The following is a 22,919-nucleotide window of genomic DNA, read 5'->3' on the forward strand; positions in this document are numbered from 1 at the left end:
TCCAGTTGTTTTGGGATTGCACCCAAGGAGCCTATGACTATTGGTACTACCCTTGCTTGCTTTTGCCACAGTCTTTCTATTTCTATTTGTAGGTCTTTGTATTTTGTTATCTTCTCCAGCTCTTTCTCGTCTATTCTGCTATCTCCAGGCACTGCCATATCCACTATCCAGACTTTTTTGTCTTTCTTATTGACAATTGTTAAGTCTGGGGTGTTGTGTTGCAGGTGCTTGTCTGTTTGAATTCTGAAGTCCCAGAGCAGTTTAATTTTATCATTATTAATGATTATTATTATCAATCATCGCACAGTCAGCCAGATGTTCAGACTGGATTTGGCATTTTGTCTACCTATCGAGTCCTTACCCAGGACCTGGGATAGGCAGATGTGGATGTTTGATGGTATTACAGGTATCGTCGCAGGATGGAAGCAGTTCCTAATAAGGCCGCCTTTTGCAATTGACTAATAGCAAATTTGTCAATGCCAATGGTGTTCAAGTGGTGCTCCAGTTGTTTTGGGATTGCACCCAAGGAGCCTATGACTATTGGTACTACCCTTGCTTGCTTTTGCCACAGTCTTTCTATTTCTATTTGTAGGTCTTTGTATTTTGTTATCTTCTCCAGTTCTTTCTCTTCTATTCTGCTGTCTCCAGGCACTGCCACGTCCACTATCCAGACTTTTTTGTCTTTCTTATCGACAATTGTTAAGTCTGGGGTGTTATGTTGCAGGTGCTTGTCTGTTTGAATTCTGAAGTCCCAGAGCAGTTTAATTTTATCATTTTCTATGACTTTCTCTATTTTATGATCCCACCAGTTTTTGCTTACAGGCAAATGATATTTTTTGCAGATCTTCCAATGCACCATTGTTGCTACTTTGTCATGCCGCTGCTTGTAATCAGTCTGTGCAATCTTCTTGCAACAGCTTACCAAGTGGTCCACTGTTTCTTCAGCTTCTTTGCATAGGCGGCACTTACTGTCTGTTGCTGTCTTCTCAATTTTGACTTTGTATGCATTTGTCCTTAAGGCTTGGTCTTGTGCAGCCAGAATTAGTCCCTCGGTCTCTTTCTTCAATTTTCCTGCTCTTAGCCATTGCCAGGTTTTATTATTATCTGCTTTCCCAGCTATTTTTTTAATGTATTGGCCATGTAGTGCTTTGTCTTCCCATGCCTCTATTCTGTTCTTCATTTGGTCTTTCTTGTAGGCCAGTTTGGTCTCTCCAGTAGTTAGTAAGCCTTCCTGATATACTAATTTCAGTGCATCTTCATCATTGTTCTTCAGATATTCTTCCAAAGCCATTTTTTCTTCTTCAACCATCTGATGTACTTGTAGCATTCCACGCCCACCTATTTGCCTTGGTAGATAAAGTCTATCAATGTCACTGCGTGGATGAAGGGCGTGATTCATTGTCATTATTTTTCTGGTCTGCCTATCCATTGCTTTTAGTTCTGCTTGAGTCCAGTCCACTATTCCAGCTGTGTACCTAATGACTGGGATTGCCCAGGTGTTGATTGCCTTTATGGTATTTCCTCCATTGAGTTTGGATTTTAAGATCTTCTTCACTCTCTTGATGTATTCACCTCTAATCTTTTTCTTGACTTCAGTGTGCTTGATGTTGTCAGCTTGAAGGATACCCAAGTATTTGTAGTATTCTTCCTCATCCAGACTCTTAATGTTATTTTCGTGGGGCATCTTGATTCCTTCATTTTTCACTATTTTTCCTTGTTTGATAGTAAGTGTGGCACATTTGTCCAGGCCAAACTCCATTCCAATATCTTGGCTATATATACGGACAGTGTTGAGCAGCGATTCTATTTCAGATGATGTTTTTCCATACAGCTTCAGATCATCCATGTAAAGGAGGTGGGATAGTCTAGCAGATGTTTTTGATGTTTGATAGCCATGTCCTGAGTTATTCAGTATTGTTGACAGAGGAAACAGTGCAATAACAAATAGTAATGGTGATAATGAATCTCCTTGAAATATTCCTCTCTTGATATTAACCTCTCCCAGCTCTCACCATTGATCTGCAACTGTGTCTTCCATTGTGCCATCGATCTTTGCACAAATTTTCTGATGTTTCTACTGACTCCTGTTATTTCTAGGCACTTTATTATCCAATCATGTGGCAGAGAGTCAAATGCCTTTTTGTAGTCAATCCATGCCACATTCAGGTTGGTCTTCCTTCTCTTGCAGTTTTCCAAGATCATTTTGTCTATTAGGAGTTGATCTTTTGTTCCTCTGCTATTGGGGCGGTTTCCTTTCTGCTCAGGTGGAAAGAGATTGTTTTCAACTAGATGCTGTTGTACTGCATCAGCTACCACACCAGTTAGTAATTTGAAAGTTGTTGGTAAGCAGGTAATTGGCCTGTAGTTACCTGGTGTTGCCCCTTTTGCTGGATTTTTCATTATTAGGTAGGTTTTCCCAGTTGTTAGCCACTTTTCAATTTCTCCTCCTTGTAGTATATTGTTGAACTGCTTGGCAATGAGTGGGTGTATAACAGTTAGATGTTTCAACCAAAACCCATGCAGTTCATCTTCACCTGGTGCTGACCAATTTTTGATTTTCTTTGCTCTTTTTTCTACCATTTTTGTTGTTATTACTAGTTCTTTCATTTCAACTTCTGTTTTATTTGCATCCACCTCTTTTAACCAAGCCGCATCCTTGTTGTATTTCTTTGGGTTATCCCATATCTGCTTCCAGAACTGCACTGTTTCTTCCTTGTCAGGTACTGACTGATTCCTTGCAGTTTCTCCATTGATGGATTGGTAGAAACGTTTCTGATTGGATTGAAATTGGAGGTTCTGCCTATAGTTTGCAATTCGAGCTTCATATCTACTGATTTTCCTGGCTATAGCTGTTATTTGTTGCTTTATTATTTCCAGTGCTTCCTTGATCTTCCTTGTTTCTAAGTGGTATTTCTTGATTAGGTATTCTTTGGTCTTCTTGTTCTTCAGCTTCTTTTCTTTCATCTGTTCTAGCTTGCTTGCATGTGATCTTAACTTGCTGATCTTATTTTCTAGTCTAACCTTCCATTTTTCTGGTGCACTGTTTGTTTGTTTTTCTTTTTTGTTGATTTTGCATCCCAGGTATTCTGTTATAACTGCAGCTGTGCTGTACATTAGTTGGTTTGTTTCTTGCAGTGAATTGGTGCTTATACTTGATATTGCAGTATTTGCATCTTTTAATGCTTGTGCTAGCTGTTTCTTTGAACAAGCTTCAATGCAGGCAGCCTTATTCTGTTGTTTTTGTGCTGTTCTAGATGCTCAGTTATTCTTTGTTTCAATTCTTTTATTTCTTTAGTTAGAGGGTTTTGTTCTTCCTGAGGAAGAGGTGCCTGGTTTCCAAATGAGAACAGTTGTATATCTCTACTGGATTCCTTCACTGCCAACTCCCCCTGGTTTGCCTCTACATTCTGAATTACTTCTGGTAAGGCTTTGATTTCTTTGCCCTGGGTAAACCTTTGCAGTTCGTCCAATTCTGTTTCTGTGAATACTTTATTTCGTGTTATAAATCGGCGTTGATCTGCTAGTCTCTGTTCTGTTATTTCTGATTCTGGATACTGTTCTTTCCAGAATTGGTGCATTCGTTTTAGATATCCTCGTCTTGTTGGACTTGATCTGTAGTAACAGATCATTATTTCTTTGTTTTCCATCACTGTGTATCTGCGACGGGTAAACACCTTTTCTTCCAGTAGTTCTGCAGCTGCTGGCCCTGGTTGCTCAGCCAACAGTCCTGAGTCCTGTAACCCATTTTTCACCAGATATCCAGGAACTCCAATATCTAGTGCGGACCTTGTTAACCCGGGCGACGTCCGAGCCGGTATGGCATTCTGAAATTTACGTCTCACCATATTTTTTATGGGAGAGACACTCTTTGTCTGACTCCTCTGATGAGACCTGTCCAGTATGGTTGAACCTCTGGCATAGCTCTCATCTTCCTCAGAGTACACAAGCCCCACAACCACGTCAAGGTAGTGCGGTATTATTATTATTATTATTATTATTATTATTATTATTTAGTAGTTAAATTACCATGCGAGAAAGTGGGAGACTGTGAGTTCTAGTTCCACCTTAGCTGTGAAACCCGGCTGGGTGGCTTTGGGCCAGTCACCAGGAGACGGAGAATTCTAGTGCAGCCTTGGGTATGAAACCCAGTTGGGTGACTTTGAGCCAGTCACCAGGAGACGGAGAGTTCTAGTCCAGATTTAGGTATGAAACCCAGCTGGGTGGCTTTGGGCCAGTCACCAGGAGATGGAGAATTCTAGTCCAGCCTTGGGTATGAAACCTGGCTGGGTGACTTTGGGCCAGGCGCCAGGAGATGGAGAATTCTAGTCCTACCTTAGCCATGAAAGCTGGCTAGGTGGCTTTGGGCCTATCACCCAAAGTCAGTGAGTTCTAGTCCTGTCCCAGGCATCAAAGTCGGCTAGGTGACTTTGGGCCAATCACCAGGAGGCAAGGAGTTCTAGTCCCACCTTCGGCATGAAAGCCAGCTGGATGATTTGCAGCCAATCACCGGGAGACGGTGAGTTCTAGTCCCACCTTTAGCCATGAAAGCTGGCTGGGTGACTTTGGCCAATCCCTCTCACTCAGCCCAACCCACCTCACAGGGTTGTTGTTTTGGGGGGAAATAGGAGAAGGATGAAGTACAGCTAGTCCTTGACTTACGACAATTCATTTAGTGACCGTTCAAAGTTACGACGGCACTGGGGAAAAAAAGGACTTACGGCCGTTTTTCAGAGTTAATGACTTTTGCAGCCACCCCATGATCACATGATCCAAATTCAGACGCTTGCGAACCTCTTCATACTTACGACGGTTGCAGTGTCCCAAGGTCACGCGATCCCCTTTTGCGACCTTCTGACGGGCAAAGCCAATGGGGAACCCAGACTCACTTAACAACCAGGTTAAGTCGAGGACTACCCATATTAAGTAAGTAAGATTAGTTACGTATGGTTAGTAAGCTCTACCCATCACCTCTGCATAAGGCTGCTTTTTCCCCTTGTGATCAGATCTAGATGAGCAGCTACTGGGGGGGACAGGGAGACAATTGTGGGTTTTTTTCTGTATTGCTTGCCTACCCACTAGTGGTCATCTGGAATTTTGCAACCAAGTCCAGCCTATTTCTGATTATCCAGTCTGTGCAGAGGGTTGCAATCGTTCTGTATTTTCTTCTTCCTTGCAATGGAGCAGTGGTTCTCAACCTGTGGGTCGGGACCCCATTTGGGGTCGAACGACCATTTCACGGGGGGGGGGGGTCGCCAAACAACGCAGTCCGCCATTTTTTCCTCCCTTTTCCTTAGCTGTGCTACTTCCTTTTATTCTACTGGCTTTTGAAAGCCAATAGAATAGACTCTCTTGAATAGAATCTAATTCCTATTGGATATAGGAGTTTATAGAATTTATTCTATTGGCTTTTCAAAAGCCCATAGGAATTGTCCAGGCTGTCTCTGCCCTGCTGAGCCCACCAAAAGTCCCATTCTGCAAACGATGCTGCACCAGTTGAGTAGTCCTCGACTTACGACCGGTTGAGTAGTCCTCGACTTACGACTGGTTGGGGGGTCGCGGCATTAAAAAGGTTGAGAACCACTGCAATGGAAGAAATACTAATGATAGAGGTAGAGCTAAAACCAGAACTGTTCCTACTAGGCATAACTACGACAAAGGGATACTTTACTTGATGCTACATATTCTCACAGCTGCTAGATTGGCGTATGCACAAAACTGGAGGAATAAAGAAATTCCAACAGAAGAAGAGATTTTATATAAAATCCTACCGTGTGCTGATATGGATAGGCTCACAATGGAAATGAAGGACAAGACAGAGTCAGATTACTTTGAAATCTGGGACAAATTCTATTGTTGGTGTGAATCAAGGAGAACTGTTTGGGTTTTTAGTGTTAAGATAGAGATATATAAAACTGTATGTTAGTATATAGAGAAAGAAATTAGAGACTGTATTGTATGGAAAAATATGTATATATAGCAGTGGTTTTCAACCTTTTTAATGCCATGACCCCCCAACCGGTCATAAGTCGAGGACTACTCAATCGGTCGTAAGTCGAGGACTACTCAACTGGTGCAGCACCGTTTGCAGAATAGGACTTTTGGCGGGCTCAGCAGGGCAGAGACAGCCTGGACAATTCCTATTGGCTTTTGAAAGCCAATAGAATTAGACTCTATTCAAGAGAGTCTATTCTATTGGCTTTCAAAAGCCAATAGAATAAAAGGGAGTAGCACAGCTAAGGAAAAGGGGGAAAAAATGGCGGACTGCGTTGTTTGGCGACCCCCGTGAAATGGTCGTTCGACCCCAAATGGGGTCCCGACCCACAGGTTGAGAACCACTGATATATAGAGATTAAGAATTATATGTATGATGAGGAACAAATACACTGGAATATATACACTGGAATGTTACGTTATTATGTCCATCTTTGTTTTAACTGTTTTATAAATACAAAACTTTTTAAAATAAAAAAAAACTAAAAATTTCTGTAAGCATTTGAGGTTTCTTTCCTTCCTCTCCCCCCTTTTTTTTTTTTGGCAAACTCCAGCTTGATAAAAAGAGTTTTGCCAAGCGTGAAAGTTTGCAAGCTCTTAGTTTAGTGACATTTTTAGCTGCTGCTCTTAATCAAACTGCGAGCCCTTATATGGAGGCTGAATTTCTTATCCTCAAGGATCCGGATGCCTTTGCTTTGACTTGGATCCTCAGAAGAAAGATCATGAAAAGCCTCACATTTTGTGTTCCTGAAAACCTGCCAGCCAGTAGAGCACATTACACAATTCGGCTGTCGTTTTTTTTTTTTTTTTTTTGCTATGATTAAAACAGATGCACGCGTAAGGACCGCTTCTGTCTTAACTAAGAACTTTTATTGATTTTTTTATTATTATTTTCCAAAGCAGAGCAGCATCACTCTAGGGGACTTTTGCGAATTAAAACGATGAAAATGTTTATAGACTTGCAAAACAGATCAGATAAGGGTAGCGCCGTTCCAAGCTCCCGATGAGCTATTTGAACCACTCAGAGTTTTGAATTTTGAACTCAGAATGGCCAATTTGGAGAAGGTGGAATGGGATGTGACTGTTTCAAATACGAAACACCTGCTGGGACCGGAAAAAGGTGTGGTGAGATTGGTTGCAGTAGGAGAGAGTTATATTACAGGCCACCTTCAGAATAACAGAATGCATGTAATACTTCACAGGCAACAACAACAACAACAATAATAATAATAAAGTTGGAAAGGACCTTGGAGGTCATCTAGTCCAACACCCTGCTCAGGCAGGAAACCCTAGACCATTTCAGACAAACGGATGTCCAGTGTCTTCTTAAAGACTTCCAGTGTTGGAGCATTCACCGCTTCTGGAGGCAGGTGGTTCCACTGGTTAACTGTTCTAAATGTCAAGGAATTTCTCCTTAGTTCTAGGTTGCTTCTCTCCTTAATTAGTTTCCATCTGTTTAGAAGTAACTCAAGGCAGTCAACGTGCATAACACAAGTAATCCTCAACTTACGACCACAGTTGAGCCCCAAATTTCTGCTGTTAAGTGAGAAGTGAAGTGAGTTTTGCCCCCTTTTACGACCTTTTTAGCCACCGTTGCAGTGGATAAGTTAGTAACCTGGTTGTTACTAACAACCGCATGAAGCGGTTGCCAAACGTCTGAGTTTGGATCATGGGATCCATGGGGAGGCTGCGAAAGTCGTAACTGTGAAAAAGGGGCGTAAGTCATTTTTTTTCAGTGCCGTCGTAACTTTGAACGGTCACTAAATGAATTGTCGTAAGTCAAGGACTAGCTGTACGTCATCCTTCTCCTATTTCCCCCCAAAACAACAACCCTGTGAGATGGGTTGGGCTGAGTGAGAGGGATTGGCCAAAGTCACCCAGCCAGCTCTCATGGCTAAGATGGAACTAGAACTCACCGTCTCCCGGTGACTGGCTCCAAATCATCCAGCTGGCTTTCATGCCGAAGATGGGACTAGAACTCCTTGTCTCCTGGTGACTGGCCCAAAGTCAGCTAGACAAATGGCTGTCCAGTCTCTTCTTAAAAACTTCCAGTGTTGGAGCATTCACCGCTTCTGGTGGCAGGCTGTTCCACTGGTTAACTGTTCTGTCAGGAAGTCTCTCCTTAGTTCTAGGTTGCTTCTCTCCTTGGTGAGTTTCCATCCCTTGCTTCTTGTCCTGCCTTCTGGCGAGTTATGACCACAGCTGAACCCAACATTTCTGCTGCTAAGTGAGACCTTTGTTAAGTGAACGTTGCCCCATTTTATGACCCTTCTTGCCACAGTTGGTAAGTGAAACACTGAAACTGTTAAGTAAGGAACACAGTTGTTAAATGAACCATTGATTTTTGCTTGTCAAAAGGAGATCACACGATCCTGGGACACAGCAATGGACATTAAGTATGAACCAATTGCTGAGCCTCTGAATTTTGATCACATGACCCTGGGGACGCTGCAACGGCCGTAAGTCTGAAAAACAGTCCTACGTCCCTTTTTTCAGTGCCGTCGTAACTTCGAACGGTCACTAAATGAACGGTTGCAAGTGGAGAACCTCCTGTACTGCTTCGACGTTGAATTGTTTCCAAGGCAAAAAAAAAAAAAAAAAAAAATATTGCACACCATTACAACTCCAGTTGCCACACCTGAGTCCAAAATTTCCGTTGCTAAGCGAGACAACTGTGAAGTGAGCTTTGCTCCATTTTGTGACTTTTTTTGCCACAGTTGTTAAGCGAATCACAGCAGGCATTAAGTGAGTGACACGGCGATTAAGCGAATCTGGCTGGACTCTTGACTTTGCTTGGCAGAGGGTCGCAAAAGGGGATATGACGTGACCTCAGGACGCTATAACCGTCATAAATATGAGTCAGCGGCCGAGCGTCTGAATTTTGATGGCGTGACCACAGAGATGCTGCAACGGTCGTTAAGTGTGAAAAATGGCCATAAGTCGGGGGTTTTTTCAGTGCTGCTGTAATTTTGAATGATCACTAAACAAATGGTTGTAAGTCCAGAACTACCGGTAGATTGTATTCCTTAATTGGGTTGCGAAATATTTGATATATTTGTGAAGAGTGCTGATTAACAGTGTTTTTTTTTTAAAATGCAACCATCTCTGCCATTTGTCTCGGAGTTAGCCCAGCTGGTCAAGGGACACACAAAAATTGACTTTACATGGCAAAACTATAGTATTTTTCTAGAATGGCATACTATATTATTTTACTCAACACAATTCGCATTAGGACCTAATTTTAAAAGAAAAATGAGACTCTAGAAAGAGTACAGAGAAGAGCAACAAAGATGATTAGGGGACTGGAGGCTAAAACATATAAGGAACAGTTGCTGGAATTGGGGATGTCCAGTTTAATGAAGAGAAGGACGAGGCGGGACAGGATAGCAGTCTCCCAAAATCTCAGGGGCTGCCCCAAAGAAGAGGGAGTCAAGCTATTCTCCAAAGCGCCTGAAGGCAGGACAAGAAGCAACGTATGGAAACTCATCAAGGAGAGAAGCAACCTAGAACTAAGGAGAAACTTCCTGACAGTGAGAACAATTAACCAGTGGAACGACCTGCCTCCAGAAGCAGTGAATGCTCCAACACTGGAAGTTTTTAAGAAGAGACTGGACAGCCGTTTGTCCGAAATGGTATAGGGTTTCCTGCCTGAGCAGGGGGTTGGACTAGATTACCTCCAGGGTCCCTTCCAACTTTATTATTATTACTATTATTATTATTATTATTATTGGACCTAATTTTGAAAGAAAAATGTGCAATCATCTCCCATTCTTGACGTCAGCTTGACTTTAATTTTCTAATTCCAACCCCTTCCAATGTTGGAATGGGTCAAAAGATCACTGCACTACAAGGTGCAGAGAAACTATCTTTGGGAACTAATTTTCTGACCTCTTATTAAAAATCTCGTCTCGTACGCTGACTCTTCTATTGGGAAAAAAATGTGGTTTTTTTCTTATATTTAAGCAACATTTAGATAGCTGGGATTCATATCTGTTCTAGTTACTCTAATCAAAAGCTCTTGATCATCCTCCATGTAACTTCTCTTTGTATAAGTTGAAAGGACTCCCCCGTGCTCTTTGCAGTGAACTGTTCCACTCCTGTATAGATCTTACAGTTGGGAAGTTTCCACTTAAAACTTAAAACCAAATTAATTGTTATGACTCGTATCTGTGCTTCTTGTCCTATCCTGTCCATCTTCCCTGTAGTTCCACTGTACACATCTTCTAGTGCTATATTTTGTGTTTATCAACATATAATTTCATTTACGTAAACAAAAATGTACATAAGCAACTCTAATTTGGTTTTAATTGCAGGGGAGGGAGGGAAGGAGGAGAAAAGAGGGAGGGAGGGAGGGGGGAGCGAGCGAGTGAAAGAAGAATAGAAGGAAGGAGGGAGAGAGGAGAAAGGGAGGGAGGGAGGAGGGAGGGAGGAAGGAGGGAGTGAGAGAGAGAAAATAAAGGAACAGAGGGAGGGAGGGAGAGGAAAGAAAAGAGGTAGGAAGGGAAGGAAAGGGAAGAGGAGGGAGGGAATGGGGGGGAAAGAGAGAGGGAGAGAGAGAGAAAAGGAAAGAAGGGAGGGAGGAAGGAAAGAAGGAAGAAGAGGAAGTGGGAGGGAGAAAGGAGAGAGGGGAAATGAAGGAATGAACAGAGGTAGGGAGGGAAGGAAGGAAGAAGTGGGAGAGAGGAAGAAAGGAGGGAAGGATGGAAGGATGGAAAGAAAAAGGCAGGCAAAAAGGAAGGAAGAAGAGGGAGTGGGAGGGAGGAAGGAGAGAGGGAAAGAGGGAAAATGAAGAAGAACAGAGCGAGGAAGGGAGGGAGGGAAGGAAGGAAGGAAGGAAGGAAGGAAGGAAGGAAGAAGGAGTGGGAGGGAGGAAGAAAGGAGGGAGGGAGAGAGGGAGAGAAAAGGAAGGAAGGATGGAAAGAAAAAGAGGCAGGCAAGAAGGAAGGAAGGAAGGAAGGAAGGAAGGAAGGAAGGAAGGAAGGAAGGAAGGAAGGAAGGAAGGAGTGGGAGGGAGGAAGAAAGGAGGGAGAGAGGGAGAGAAAAGGAAGGAAGGATGGAAAGAAAAAGAGGCAGGCAAGAAGGAAGGAAGGAAGGAAGGAAGGAAGGAAGGAAAGAAGGAAGGAAGGAAGGAAGGAAGGAAGGAAGGAAGGAAGGAAGGAAGGAAGGAAGGAAAGAAGGGAGGAAGGAAGGAAGGAAGGAAGAAAAAAGGAAGGCAGGAAATGAACACTTACCTGTTTCTTCAAAGAAGTACCCATTTCTGGACATCGCGGCCGGTGGACTTTCTAGGAAGGAAAAAAAATAGAGAAATCTAAGTCAGTTGATAGCTCACACTCTCAACATTTATTTTCCAAAAGCAAGCATTAAATAAAAGTAAATTTAGCCTGCTGACTTTTTTTTTATTTACTATGTTAAAATTGCCTCTTTTTCTCCACGCCAAGGCGCTCGGCCTAGCGCTCTCTCTTTCGACCCACTTCCCAAAATGGAGGCACCAGTTTTTTCCCCCCATTCTACTCCATCACTGGCCACATCTACACCACGTGGCGTCTCTAGTTCATAAATATTACAGATATTTGCCTCTGTCCATTGTCACCAGCCAGGCTGGGCCAGTCCACCCATTTCAGTCCCTTGGTTTAAGGTTTTCTTTAATCAGGATGGGGAAACATGGCTCCCCAGATGACTAAACTACATCTCCCAGCATTCCACACTGCTGAGCACAACAGCTGTTGGACCTGGGCTTCACAGGCCTTGTCCTTAGAAACCCACACCAAGAATCCAACATTCATCTTAGGCTAAAACAGTTGCAGGAATTGGGTATGCCTAGGCCAGGGGTAGGCAACCTTGGCTCTTTGACGACTCGTGGACTTCAACTCCCAGAATTCCTGAGCCAGCCATGCTGAGGGGAAAGGGAGATGTTTCCATGCTCAGCCATGCTGGCTCAGGAATTCTGGGAGTTGAAGTCCACGAGTCATAAAGCAGCCTAGGCCTAGGCCAGAGGTAGGCAACCTTGGCCCTTTTATGACTCGTGGACTTCAACTCCCAGAATTCCTGAGCCAGCTGTGCTGAGGGGAAAGGGAGAGGTTTCCAAGGTGAGCCATGCTGGCTCAGGAATTCTGGGAATTGAAATCCACCAGTCATAAAGCAGCCTAGGCCCTAGGCCAGGGGCGGGGAAGCTTGGCTCTTTTATGACTCATGAACTTCAACTCCCAGAATTCCTGAGCTAGCCATGCTGAGGGGAAAGGGAGAGGTTTCCAAGCTGAGCCATGCTGGCTCAGGAATTCTGGGAGTTGAAGCCCATGAGTCTTAAAGTTGCCAAGGTTGAGGACCCCTAATAAAGGGCAGGGGTGGGGAAACATGGCTCTTTTATGACTGGTGGACTTCAACTCCCAGAATTCCTGAGCCAGCCACGCTGAGGAGAAAGGGAGAGGTTTCCAAGCTGAGCCATGCTGGCTCAGGAATTCTGGGAGTTGAAGTCCACGAGTCATAAAAGAACGAAGGTTGCCTACCCCGATGAAAAGAAGGACTAGGGGGGACATGACAGCAGTCTTCCAGTATTTGAGGGGGCTGCCACATTCTCTTAACAACCGTGTTGCTAACTTAATGCTGCACGGATTCACTTAACAACTGTCTCGCTTAGCAACGGAAATTTTTGAAGAGACAGACATTGACAGCAGTCTTCCAGTATTTGGGAGTTGGGGGGTTGTCTATCACAGAGAAGGGGAGGTGAACCTATTCTCACGCAACCCCTGCCTTGCTTAACAATGCAAATTCTGTTCTCGATTTTGACCGTAAATCGAGGACCACGGTACCTATAATCCCAGACATTTCACTTTGGATCTTATTGGTGACGGTGCAGTGGCAGAATTTGAGTGGGTTGGCCAAGGGCAGCCAGGTATGGGCACAGCCATGTCTGTGTGTCTTGTGGAACAAGCATTAAGAGCTTTTTTTCCCCCTAAATTAGCTTCAGAAATCATATATCCTGCTTCCGTTTAAGGCTTTTTAGTGGGATAAAAGCAATACTTGCTACTCTTCATTTACAGGTCATGATGAAGCAATTAAATCTCTTTGGGATTCTGTCCTACTTACAGGTGTAGGAAACTATGGAAATGATCTGGGAGAACCTTTTCAAAAAGTACTACAACAGCAGGTGCCAAAACATGCTTTGAGCCCTGAAAACAAGGAAAGGGGGAGGACGTCATTTCACTTTAATGTATGCTGATCAGCATACATTTAGAGTGACAACAGAGATTCTATTCTATTCTATCCTATCCTATCCTATTCTATATTCCAATATCTATTCTATTCTATTCCATATTCCATTCTTATTCTTTCCTATTCTCTATTCCATTCCATTCCATTCTGCATTCTGTTCTATTCTGCATTCTGTTTTATTCTGCATTCTGTTCTATTCTATTCTGCATTCTATTCTATTCTGCATTCTATTCTATTCTATTCTATCCTATCCTATATTCCAATATCTATTCTATTCTATTCCATATTCCATTCTTATTCTTTCCTATTCTCTATTCCATTCCATTCTATTCTGCATTCTGTTCTATTCTATTCTGCATTCTATTCTATTCTATTCTATTCTATTCTGCATTCTATTCTATTCTATTCTATTCTATTCTGCATTCTATTCTATTCTGCATTCTATTCTATTCTATTCTATTCTATTCTATTTTCCAATATCTATTCTTTTCTCCAATATCTATTCTATTCTATTCTATTCTATTCTATATTCCAGATTATGACCACAATCAAGCCCGAGACTGCTCTTATAAGGGTTTTGCTCCATTTTGTGACTTTCCTTGCCAAAACTGTTAAGTGAATCCATGCAGTTGTTAAGTTAGTAACCCAGTCGTTAAGTGAATCTGGCTTCCCCATTGACTTTGCTCGTCAGAAGGTTGCAAAAGGGGATCACGTGACCCTGGGACACTGCAACTGTCATAAATATGAGTCTGTTGCCAAGCACCCGAATTTTGATCACGTGACCCTGGGGATGCTGCAACGGTCGTTAAGTGTGAAAAATGGTCATAAGTCACTTTTTTCAGTGCTGTTGTAACTTTGAACGGTCGCTAAATGAACTGTTGTAAAGTGAGGGCTACCTGTGTTTATGACAGCTGCATTATCCCTGGGTCAAGAGATCACTATTTGTAGCCTTCCCAAGCAAAGTCAATGGGGGAAGCCTGATTTGCTTAATGACGGCATGACTCCCTTAAGAACGTCAGTGATTTGCTGAACAACTATGGCTACAATGGTCGTGAAATGGGGCAAGTTCTCATTTAACAATGGCGTTGCTTAACAGTGGAAATTTTGAGCTCATAAGCCGAAACTATATTATCAAATAACAGTCTCAACGTTCAGTCTTAATCAGCAAAAGTCGCCAGAAATAACAGATATTTTAACCGTAAACAAGTACGTCCATTTCAGATTCCTGTGTAATGAATTTATCATTTTCTCTAAAAACACAAAAACCTCTTTTCTTCCCCTATCTTGCCTCATCTTCATAAACAAATCTTTAAAGCTTTGTTGTTCAAAGTTAATCAGAAAAAAACCCATTAAGAGCTAGCAGAAACAATCTATTAAAATCTAATTCCATCAAACAATACCCGACAAATTAATTTCTTATCATCTTCCCTTCATCTCATCTCAAAACCTCCTTCACAAGCTTAACACTTTCCTTCAATTTTAATATCGTGGCGTATCACTTTCTGTCAAAGCACAACAAAAAAAATATATCTTTTTTCCCATATCTTATCTATAAACAAATCTTTAAAGCCTCATCAGTCAGTCCTGGTTTTAAAAAATATATTAAATGCTGCTAGCAAAAAAACAAAACAAAACCATCATGTACATTGAGCAGATTTGAGTTCTTAGACAATTGTTTGTTTGTTTTTTTAAAGTACATCTTATGCAAGTTGATTTTGCTCCAAACGTTGATCAGTTCTGGCATTCATTTATGGGTTTACACCAACACTGAACTTAGTCATCACCTCACATGATCCCATTATTGCCCTAAATTTCCCATAAATTCCTAAATAATCTGGAAAAGAGTTGGTGAAAATTCCCTTTTCACCTCCAAGTCAAGAATAAGCTGCTTTGAGGAATCCTGGCTGCTCTCTGAGCTTGGTGGTTTTCTTGCAAACGTTTTATCACCAAACTAGGTAACGTCATCAGTCCTATAGAGGAGCGGGGTTTGCAGAGAGGAGGGGGAGGAGGAGGAGTGGATTGTGGGGTCCTTGGTGCTCTCTGAGCTTGGTGGTCTTCTTGCAGACGTTTCATCACCAAACTAGGTAACATCATCAGAGCTGCTGATGTTACTGATTACTGTACTGTTCCTACAGTGAAGATGTTACCTAGTTTGGTAAAGAAACACCAAGCTCAGAGAGCACCAAGGTTCTTACCAGCCTCATCTTTGTCTTCCTCCTCCACTCCACAAAGCCCACTCATTTGTAGTACTGATGATGTTACCTAGTTGGGTCATGAAACGTCTGGAAGAAAACAGCCAAGCTCTGAAAGCCTCAAAGACCCCACAGTCCTAGTCCTCCTCCTCCTCCTATCTACAAATTCCACTCCCTTCTAGCACTGATGATGTTACCTAGTTGGGTCATGAAACGTCTGCAAGGAAACCACCAAGCTCAGAGAGCAACAAGGGCCCCACAGTCGTCCTCCTCCCCCCCCCCATAAACCCTCTTTCCTTCTAACACTGATGATGTTACCTAGTTGGTTTAGTGCAGGGGAAGGCAACCTTGGTTCTTTTATGACTTGTGGACTTCAACTCCCAGAATTCCTGAGCCAGCATGCTGAGGGAAAAGGGAGAGGTTTCCAAGCTGAGCCATACTGGCTCAGGAATTCTGGGAGTTGAAGTCCACGAGTCATGAAGCGGCCTAGGCCTAGGCCAGAGGTAGGCAACCTTGGCTCTTTTATGACTTGTGGACTTCAACTCCCAGAATTCCTGAGCCAGCCATGCTGAGGGGAAAGGGAGAGGTTTCCAAGCTGAGCCATGCCGGCTCAGGAATTCTGGGAGTTGAAGTCCACGAGTCATAAAAGAGCCAAGGTTGCCTACTCCTGGGTTAGGGTTAGCATTGTCCCGGTGTGTGTGTGTCTCTGTGTGTGTCACGTGATCCCCTTTTGCAACCTTCTGGCAAGCAAAGAAAAGCCAGGTTCTTCACTTAACAACCCTGCCAGGAAAGGTCGTAAAATGGGGCAAAGCTCACTTAACTAGTGTCCCACTCCGTGAACGAAATTTTGGGCTCAGCTGCAGCCGTTAAGTCGAGGACCGCCTGCGTTCTTTGTGCAGACGGGGTTTGTGTGTGCATTATATTAATTTTGGAGCACAACCTGGCACCATACTGCATCCTGTTATATTACTCTTGTCAATTACTGGGAGGATCAACAATAAGAAATAGCCTGCTCTAAATAATCTTTTCAGCCACCGTTGGCGGGAGGGGGGGGGGGAAGCAAAGATTGCCAAGAAAAAAAAAGAGTCTGTATTTGCTTCACTGATTACCACAAAGGGCTTTTGATTGTGTCGATCACATCACGCTGTGGAAAGTGCACCGAAAAAAAAAATGAAAATCCCAGCACATCTCTTTGTGCTCATGAGAAAATTATGCACAGGTCAGAAAGCCACAGCGTGGACGGAACATGGTGAAATAGACTGGCGTCAGGTTGGCAAAGGAGTTGCAGAATTGCAGAAATAACAGAGGCGGAAGGGGCCTTGGGAGGTCTTCTAGTCCAACCCCTCCCCCCCCCCGCTTAAGAGACACTATACTGTTTTCAGACAAAGGGTTCTCCCTTCCCTTCTTGAAGACCTCCAGTGACGGAGCACCCACAATAGAATAATAATAACAATAACAATAATAATAATAGACTTGGAAGGGACATTGGGAGGTCTTCTAGTCCAACCTCACTGCTCTAGCTGGAGACCCTAGACCAGGGATAGACAACCTTGGCTCTTTTATGACTCGTGGACTTCAACTCCCAGAATTCCTGAGCCAGCATGGAGGAAACTATGGCCCCTTCATGACTTGTGGACCAACTCCCAGAATGCCTCAGCCAGTCATGCTGAGGGGAAAGGGAGGTTTCCAAGCTGAGCCATGCTGGCTCAGGAATTCTGGGAGTTGAAATCCATGAGTCATAAAAGAGCCAAGGTTGCCTACCTCTGGCCTAGGCCTAGGCCGCTTTCTGACTCGTGGACTTCAACTCCCAGAATTCCTGAGCCAGCATGGCTCAGCTCGGAAGCCTCTCCCTTTCCCCTCAGGGTGGCTGGCTCAGGAATTCTGGGAGTTGAAGTCCACGAGTCATAAAAGAGCCAAAGTTGCCTACCCCTGCCCTATACTATTTTCAGACAAATGATTCTCCCATCTCTTCTTGAAGACATCCAGTGATGGCGCACCCACAATAGAATAACAGAGTTGGAAGGGACCTTGGGAGGTCTTCTAGTCCAACCCTCTTGCTCAAGCAGGAGACCCGATATCCTTTTCAGACAAATGGTTGCCCCATCTCTTCTTGAAGACCTCCAGTGATGGAGTACCCACAACTCCTGGAGGCAAGCCGTTGATTATGGCTAGTCCTCAACTTATGACTACAACTGAGGCCCAAATTGCTGTTGCTAAGCGAAAACAGTTGTGAATTGAATCAATGCAGCTGTTTAAGTTAGTAACACGGTTGTTAAGTGAATCTGGCTTCCCCCCACTGACTTTGCTTCTCAAAAGGTCGCAAAAGCGGAGCACATGACCCCGGGACACTGCAACCGTCCTAAGTACGCGTCAGTTGCCAAGGATCTGAATTTTGATCACGTGACCCGGGGGGAACGCTGCAACGGTCGTTAAGTGTGGGGGGGGGAAAAAGCGACAAGTCATTTTTCCCCCTCAGGGACGTCGCAACTTCGAACGGTCACTAAATGAACAGACATAAGTCGAGGACTACCCAGTTAACGATTGTAGAATATCCAGATGTAATCCTGAGGAAAAAAATTGTAAGGGGACTTCAGCAAATTTAAAGGAATTGTTTCTGTTTTCCATAACAAAGAGCACAGCAATTGATCCACAGCTATTGTGAAGAACATGTTTTGAATAACAAGAGAGTTGGGGGGGGGGGTCCTCAGTTATTCCATCCTGGAAGATAAGAAGACGGCTGGGCTCACTTCCTAGATCCTTCAGAAATGGGGTGATGATGCACAGAAAAACATTCGAGGAGGAGGAGGAGGAGGAGGAGGAGGAGGAGGAGGAGGAGGAGGAGGAGGAGGAGGAGGAGGAGGAGAGCAAAACCTTTGAAGGCAAACATCCACCCACACTCTGGGGAGGAGGGGGAGATCAGCCGAGTCTGGAGTCCTGTCCCCCCCACGTCCCCAATTGCAAATTTCATTTCCAGCATGCTGACGACAAACCAAGATCTGCTCAGCTCAAGAGGGGAAAGCGGTGCCTTTAATCAGCTCACAAGCCAACATCGCAAAGCAAAATCCACCAGGTTTTTTGCAAGGCTGAATCTGGGGGCCACGGGGAAGTGGGTTTAACAGGGGATGTGCTGTGTGTTTGTATGTTTCTGCTCCTCCCTGCTCCCCTGTGCCAGCCTTCCCATACAGGTGCCATAAGGAAACAACACCCCCCCCTCCAAGGGTCACTCTCTTCCTTTGCCCCCCCCCCAAAAAGTCCAAGATATTTTTATTTTAATTTTTTTTTTTGCAGCAACCAGTGGCAAGGATTTTGCACAAAGTGACACGGGTGTCCAGCAACCGAGTCAGGGCCCCATTGCATGTCGGGATTTAGCTGACCGACGACGGACCATTCCGAGAGTCCAGGTAGGGATCGCGTAAACAGGAAAAAAGGGTCATCTTTTTGTTCTTCTGATTTTTGAAAGATGGGAGAGGAGAGAAAAACAGATCTGGCTTTTGATGCCTCCGCTGGAAAGAGGGATGTGTCGGCTGCCAGCAATCGTGGTCAGCGGAAATCCTAGTCTAACACACACACACACACACACACACACACACACACACACAGGTTGCGATCTTCCCGTACCCAAGTTTTGCAGCCTGGCAGGTAGTCCTCGACTTACGACGTCGTTCGAGCCGAAAATTTTTGCTGCTAAGCGAGGCAGAGGTTAAGTGAGTTTTGCCCTGTTTCACAACCTTGCCGAATCGCTGCAGCTGTTCAGATAGTAAGACGGCCGTTAAGTGAATCCAGCTTCCCCATTGTTTCCTTCCCTGAAGGTCGCAAAACGGGGATGACGTGACCTCGGGACATTGCAACCGTCATAAATCTGAGTCAGTTGCCAAGCATCTGAATTTTGATCGCGTGACCTTGGGGACACTGCGACGGTCGTTAAGTGTGAAAAACTGTCGTAAGTCACTGCAACCGTTATAAATCTGAGTCAGTTGCCAGGCGTCTGAATTTCAATCGCGTGACCCTGAGGATGCTGCGACGGTCGTAAGTGTAAAAAATGAGTGTTAAATCACTCTTTTTCAGTGCTGTTGTAACTGTTGTCCCTAATTGAATGGTTATAAAGTTGGGAATTGCCTGCAGTCTCTTCCTTCTCCATATTTGACCACCTCATGTTGAAACTCCGAGTTTGTTGCACTGTTTGTGCACAGCACTGAGCAAGCCAGGAATCATGGCTTGTTATCCACTGACAAGCTGGAGCTGGGGAATCAGGGTTTTGTCTCAGTTTCTAGCTTGTTGGGGAGGGAGGGAGACAGGCAAGGATTGGAGTACGGGATTAACCGAACCACAGCAGTAGCATCCTTGTCTGTTTGTCTGGTTTATGGATTTATGAAGTGTATATGCAGGTGGGCCTCGATAAAACCATTCGTTTAGTACAGGGGTCTTCAAATGTGGCCCTTTTATGACTTGTGGACTTCAACTCCCAGAATTCCTCAGTCGGCCATTTTGATGAAACCGCAGGCTTAGATCCAGACCAGGGTCTTCAAACTTGGCCCTTTTGTGACTTGTGGACTTCAATTCCCAGAATTCCTCAGTCGGCCATTTTGATGAAACCGCAGATTAGGGGTCTTCAAACGTGGCCCTTTTATGACTTGTGGACTTCAACTCCCAGAATTCCTCAGCCAGGCAATGGCTGAGGAATTCTGAGAGCTGAAGTCCGTAAGTCATAAAAGGGCCAAGTTTGAAGGCCCCTGGTTTAGTGACTGTGTGTAATTACAACATTGAGAAAAGTGTCTTATGACCAGTCCTCACACTTACGACCACCATGGTATTTCCCCAAGGTCACGTGACCAAAATGCAGGCGCTTGGCGACTGACTCACATTTATGACGGTTGCATCCCGAGGTCATGTAATCACCATTTGCGGCCTTCCTAGAAGCAGAGTTAACGGGAGAAGCCAGAATTGCTTAACGACTGCATGATTCTCTTCACAACCGTCGCAAAAAGAGACTGTAAAATCAGGCGCCACTCCCTGAACAAACCATCTTGCTTAGCAACGGTGGTCGTAAATGTGAGGACCGCTCAACTCCCAATGGCCCCGTAGAGAGATGGGCCGGCAAATAAGTTGAATAAAATAAATAACTGGCCCCGTGCGTTGACAAGTTTAAAAAAGGGTAAAAACAAGAAAAAAGACCAAAAAAGGGGCAGGAAAGAACGAGTGAAGAGGGCCGAACTAGCAGATTCCCTATATAGGAAGTCCTTGACTTACGACCACAATTGGAGCCAAAATTTATGTCGCTAAGTGAGACGCTGGTGAAGTCAGCTTTGCTCCGTTTTATGACCTTTCTTGCTATGGTTATTTACAGAATCACCACAGTTGTAAAGTTAGTGACACGGTCGTTAAGTGAATCTGGCCTGTTTGTCAGAAAGTCACAAAAGAGGATCACGTGTCCCCGGGACACTATGACCGTCATAAATATGAGTCAGTTGCCGAGTGTCTGAATTTTGAAAATATGACCGTAGAGATGCTGCAACGATCGTTAAGTGTGAAAAACGGTCCTAAATCACTTTTTTCAATGCCGTTGTAATTTTGAGCGGTCACTAAATGAACTGTTAAGTCGAGGACTTCCTGTACACACCACGAAGCCTGTTCTCAGCATGAGGAAAGTTTCCAGCATCGTGGTTTGCTGTACTCTGTGAACCCACCCAGGGTTAGATTAAATTGCTAGAATTGGGTATGGTTGCTAGAATTGGGTATGTCTAGTTTAACGAAGAGAAGGACAAGGGGGGACAGGATAGCAGTATTCCAATACCTCAGGGGCTGCCATAAAGAAGAGGGAATCAAGCTATTTTCCAAAGCACCTGAAGGCAGGACAAGAAGCAACGGGTGGAAACTAATCAAGGAGAGAAACAACCTAGAACTAAGGAGAAACTTCCTGACAGTGAGAACAATTAATCAGTGGAACAGCCTGCGTCCAGAAGCAGTAAATGCTCCAACATTGGAAGTTTTTAAGAAGAGACTGGACAGCCATTTGTCCGAAATGGTGTAGGGTTTCCTGCCTGAGCAGCGGGTTGGACTAGATGACCTCCAACTTTACTACTATTACTAAACCTTTTCTACATCTTTCTATGCAATGCCCTTAACAGCCCCCTTGGCGTGCAGCTAGTGAGTCTACCCTGCAGATCTTAACATAAAATCACATCGTTATTTTAAATAGCACCATTTCCTATAACGGTCGTCTGAGACTTGCTTTCCAGAATGCTTCTAGTCCTCATGATCCCGTTCTTAAAATTTTTAGCAGATATTTTCATCTACAGCACAACACCCTGTATGTAAGTCACAGAGGAAAGGGCGAAGCGATTGTTTTTAAAATCAGACTGGCAACCTCAAGCCGTGGGCCTCAGTCTTCCGCCTCTGAAATGGGAAGAATTCCCAACTGACTTGACAGAGAAATAAAGAAGGATTAGGCAGCAGAATGCCATTTCGGCTGGGTGGAAATCATATTTGAGCCGTCTTCCCCACATATTCTGATAGATGCATAATAGCATTAATCCGTCAAGCTCCCTTCAATCTTAAATGGTGCAAAACTGCCTCAACAGCATTCCTCAAACCACAGAAAGCCATCTCCAGCGCCGGAAGTAGATGGATCCTGCCCCAAACGTCTTCCAATTTATATATCAGATTCTCCTTTGGCAGTAAACAGGCTACATATGCATTTTAAATCAATAAACACAAAACTCAGGGCCGTAGTTTAAAAGCAACCCTGGACTCAAAGGAAAGATATCTTTCGGTCTTCCCCAAATCCCAGTTTATAAATTCCCTTAATTCATCCTTATTTATAAAACACAACTTGGCCGAGGAGAAGGGAGAAGGGAAAAAAAATCCAGCGAATTGTACTTTATTTACATTTTTGAAATTCCAAAGCCGGGCAAAAGGAAACTTGATCTAACCTTTTTCCTATTTTAATTGGGGAGATTCAGCCGGCTTGCGACTAAAAACATGAGCAGCTCTCAATAATTACTTAGCTAACGAGTTTAAATAAACCAAGAAGCAGGGCAATAAATAGAAATAAAATGGTTTCACTCACTGGAATCGGAGAAATATCCATCTTCCCGCAGACCTTCTCTAGCCCAACTCAATTATTTGGACATTATTCTCACTGTGTTTTCTAACTGGCGGTAGGGATATTAAATTATTTCCAAATTTATATTCCTAATACAATTCAGCAAATGGTGTGGGGGACCAGCCAAGGAACTGTCTATTTCTTCATCTCCAGCAGACAAGTGGGTGATGCAACAAATATTTTTTAAAAAAAAATAATCCAGCATTATTAGAAACATGCAAATCCACACACACACACACACACACACACTTTATTCCCAAATAAAAACAAATTCTCAGGAATGAAACTGGAATTATGCTAAAGAATCCAGGAATTCTATTTGCTATGGAAATCAAGGGCTGAGGTTTAAGATCTCTTTCTGTTTTTTCTCCAAAAATCCCAGTTGACTTCACTTTGTTCATCCTTTCTTATTTTATTTATTTAAT

The 22,919-nt window shown here is 43.7% G+C and overlaps 1 protein-coding gene across 3 annotated transcripts in view; it reads right to left on the reverse strand.

Annotated features, from left to right (window-relative positions):
- SLC4A11 (solute carrier family 4 member 11) overlaps positions 1-22,919 on the reverse strand; it is a 128,066-nt gene that overhangs the window by 86,298 nt on the left and 18,849 nt on the right. For all 3 annotated transcript variants that reach the window (XM_039368366.1, XM_039368365.1, XM_039368367.1), the window contains exon 2: positions 11,223-11,273. In XM_039368366.1, coding sequence (XP_039224300.1) covers positions 11,223-11,273 — 51 coding nt within the window. The remainder of the gene's footprint in view (positions 1-11,222; positions 11,274-22,919) is intronic.

Source organism: Crotalus tigris, unplaced genomic scaffold (genome assembly GCF_016545835.1).
Source record: "Crotalus tigris isolate CLP2741 ecotype Arizona unplaced genomic scaffold, ASM1654583v1 scf7180000020772.1195989, whole genome shotgun sequence".
Classification (NCBI taxonomy): Eukaryota; Metazoa; Chordata; class Lepidosauria; order Squamata; family Viperidae; genus Crotalus; species Crotalus tigris.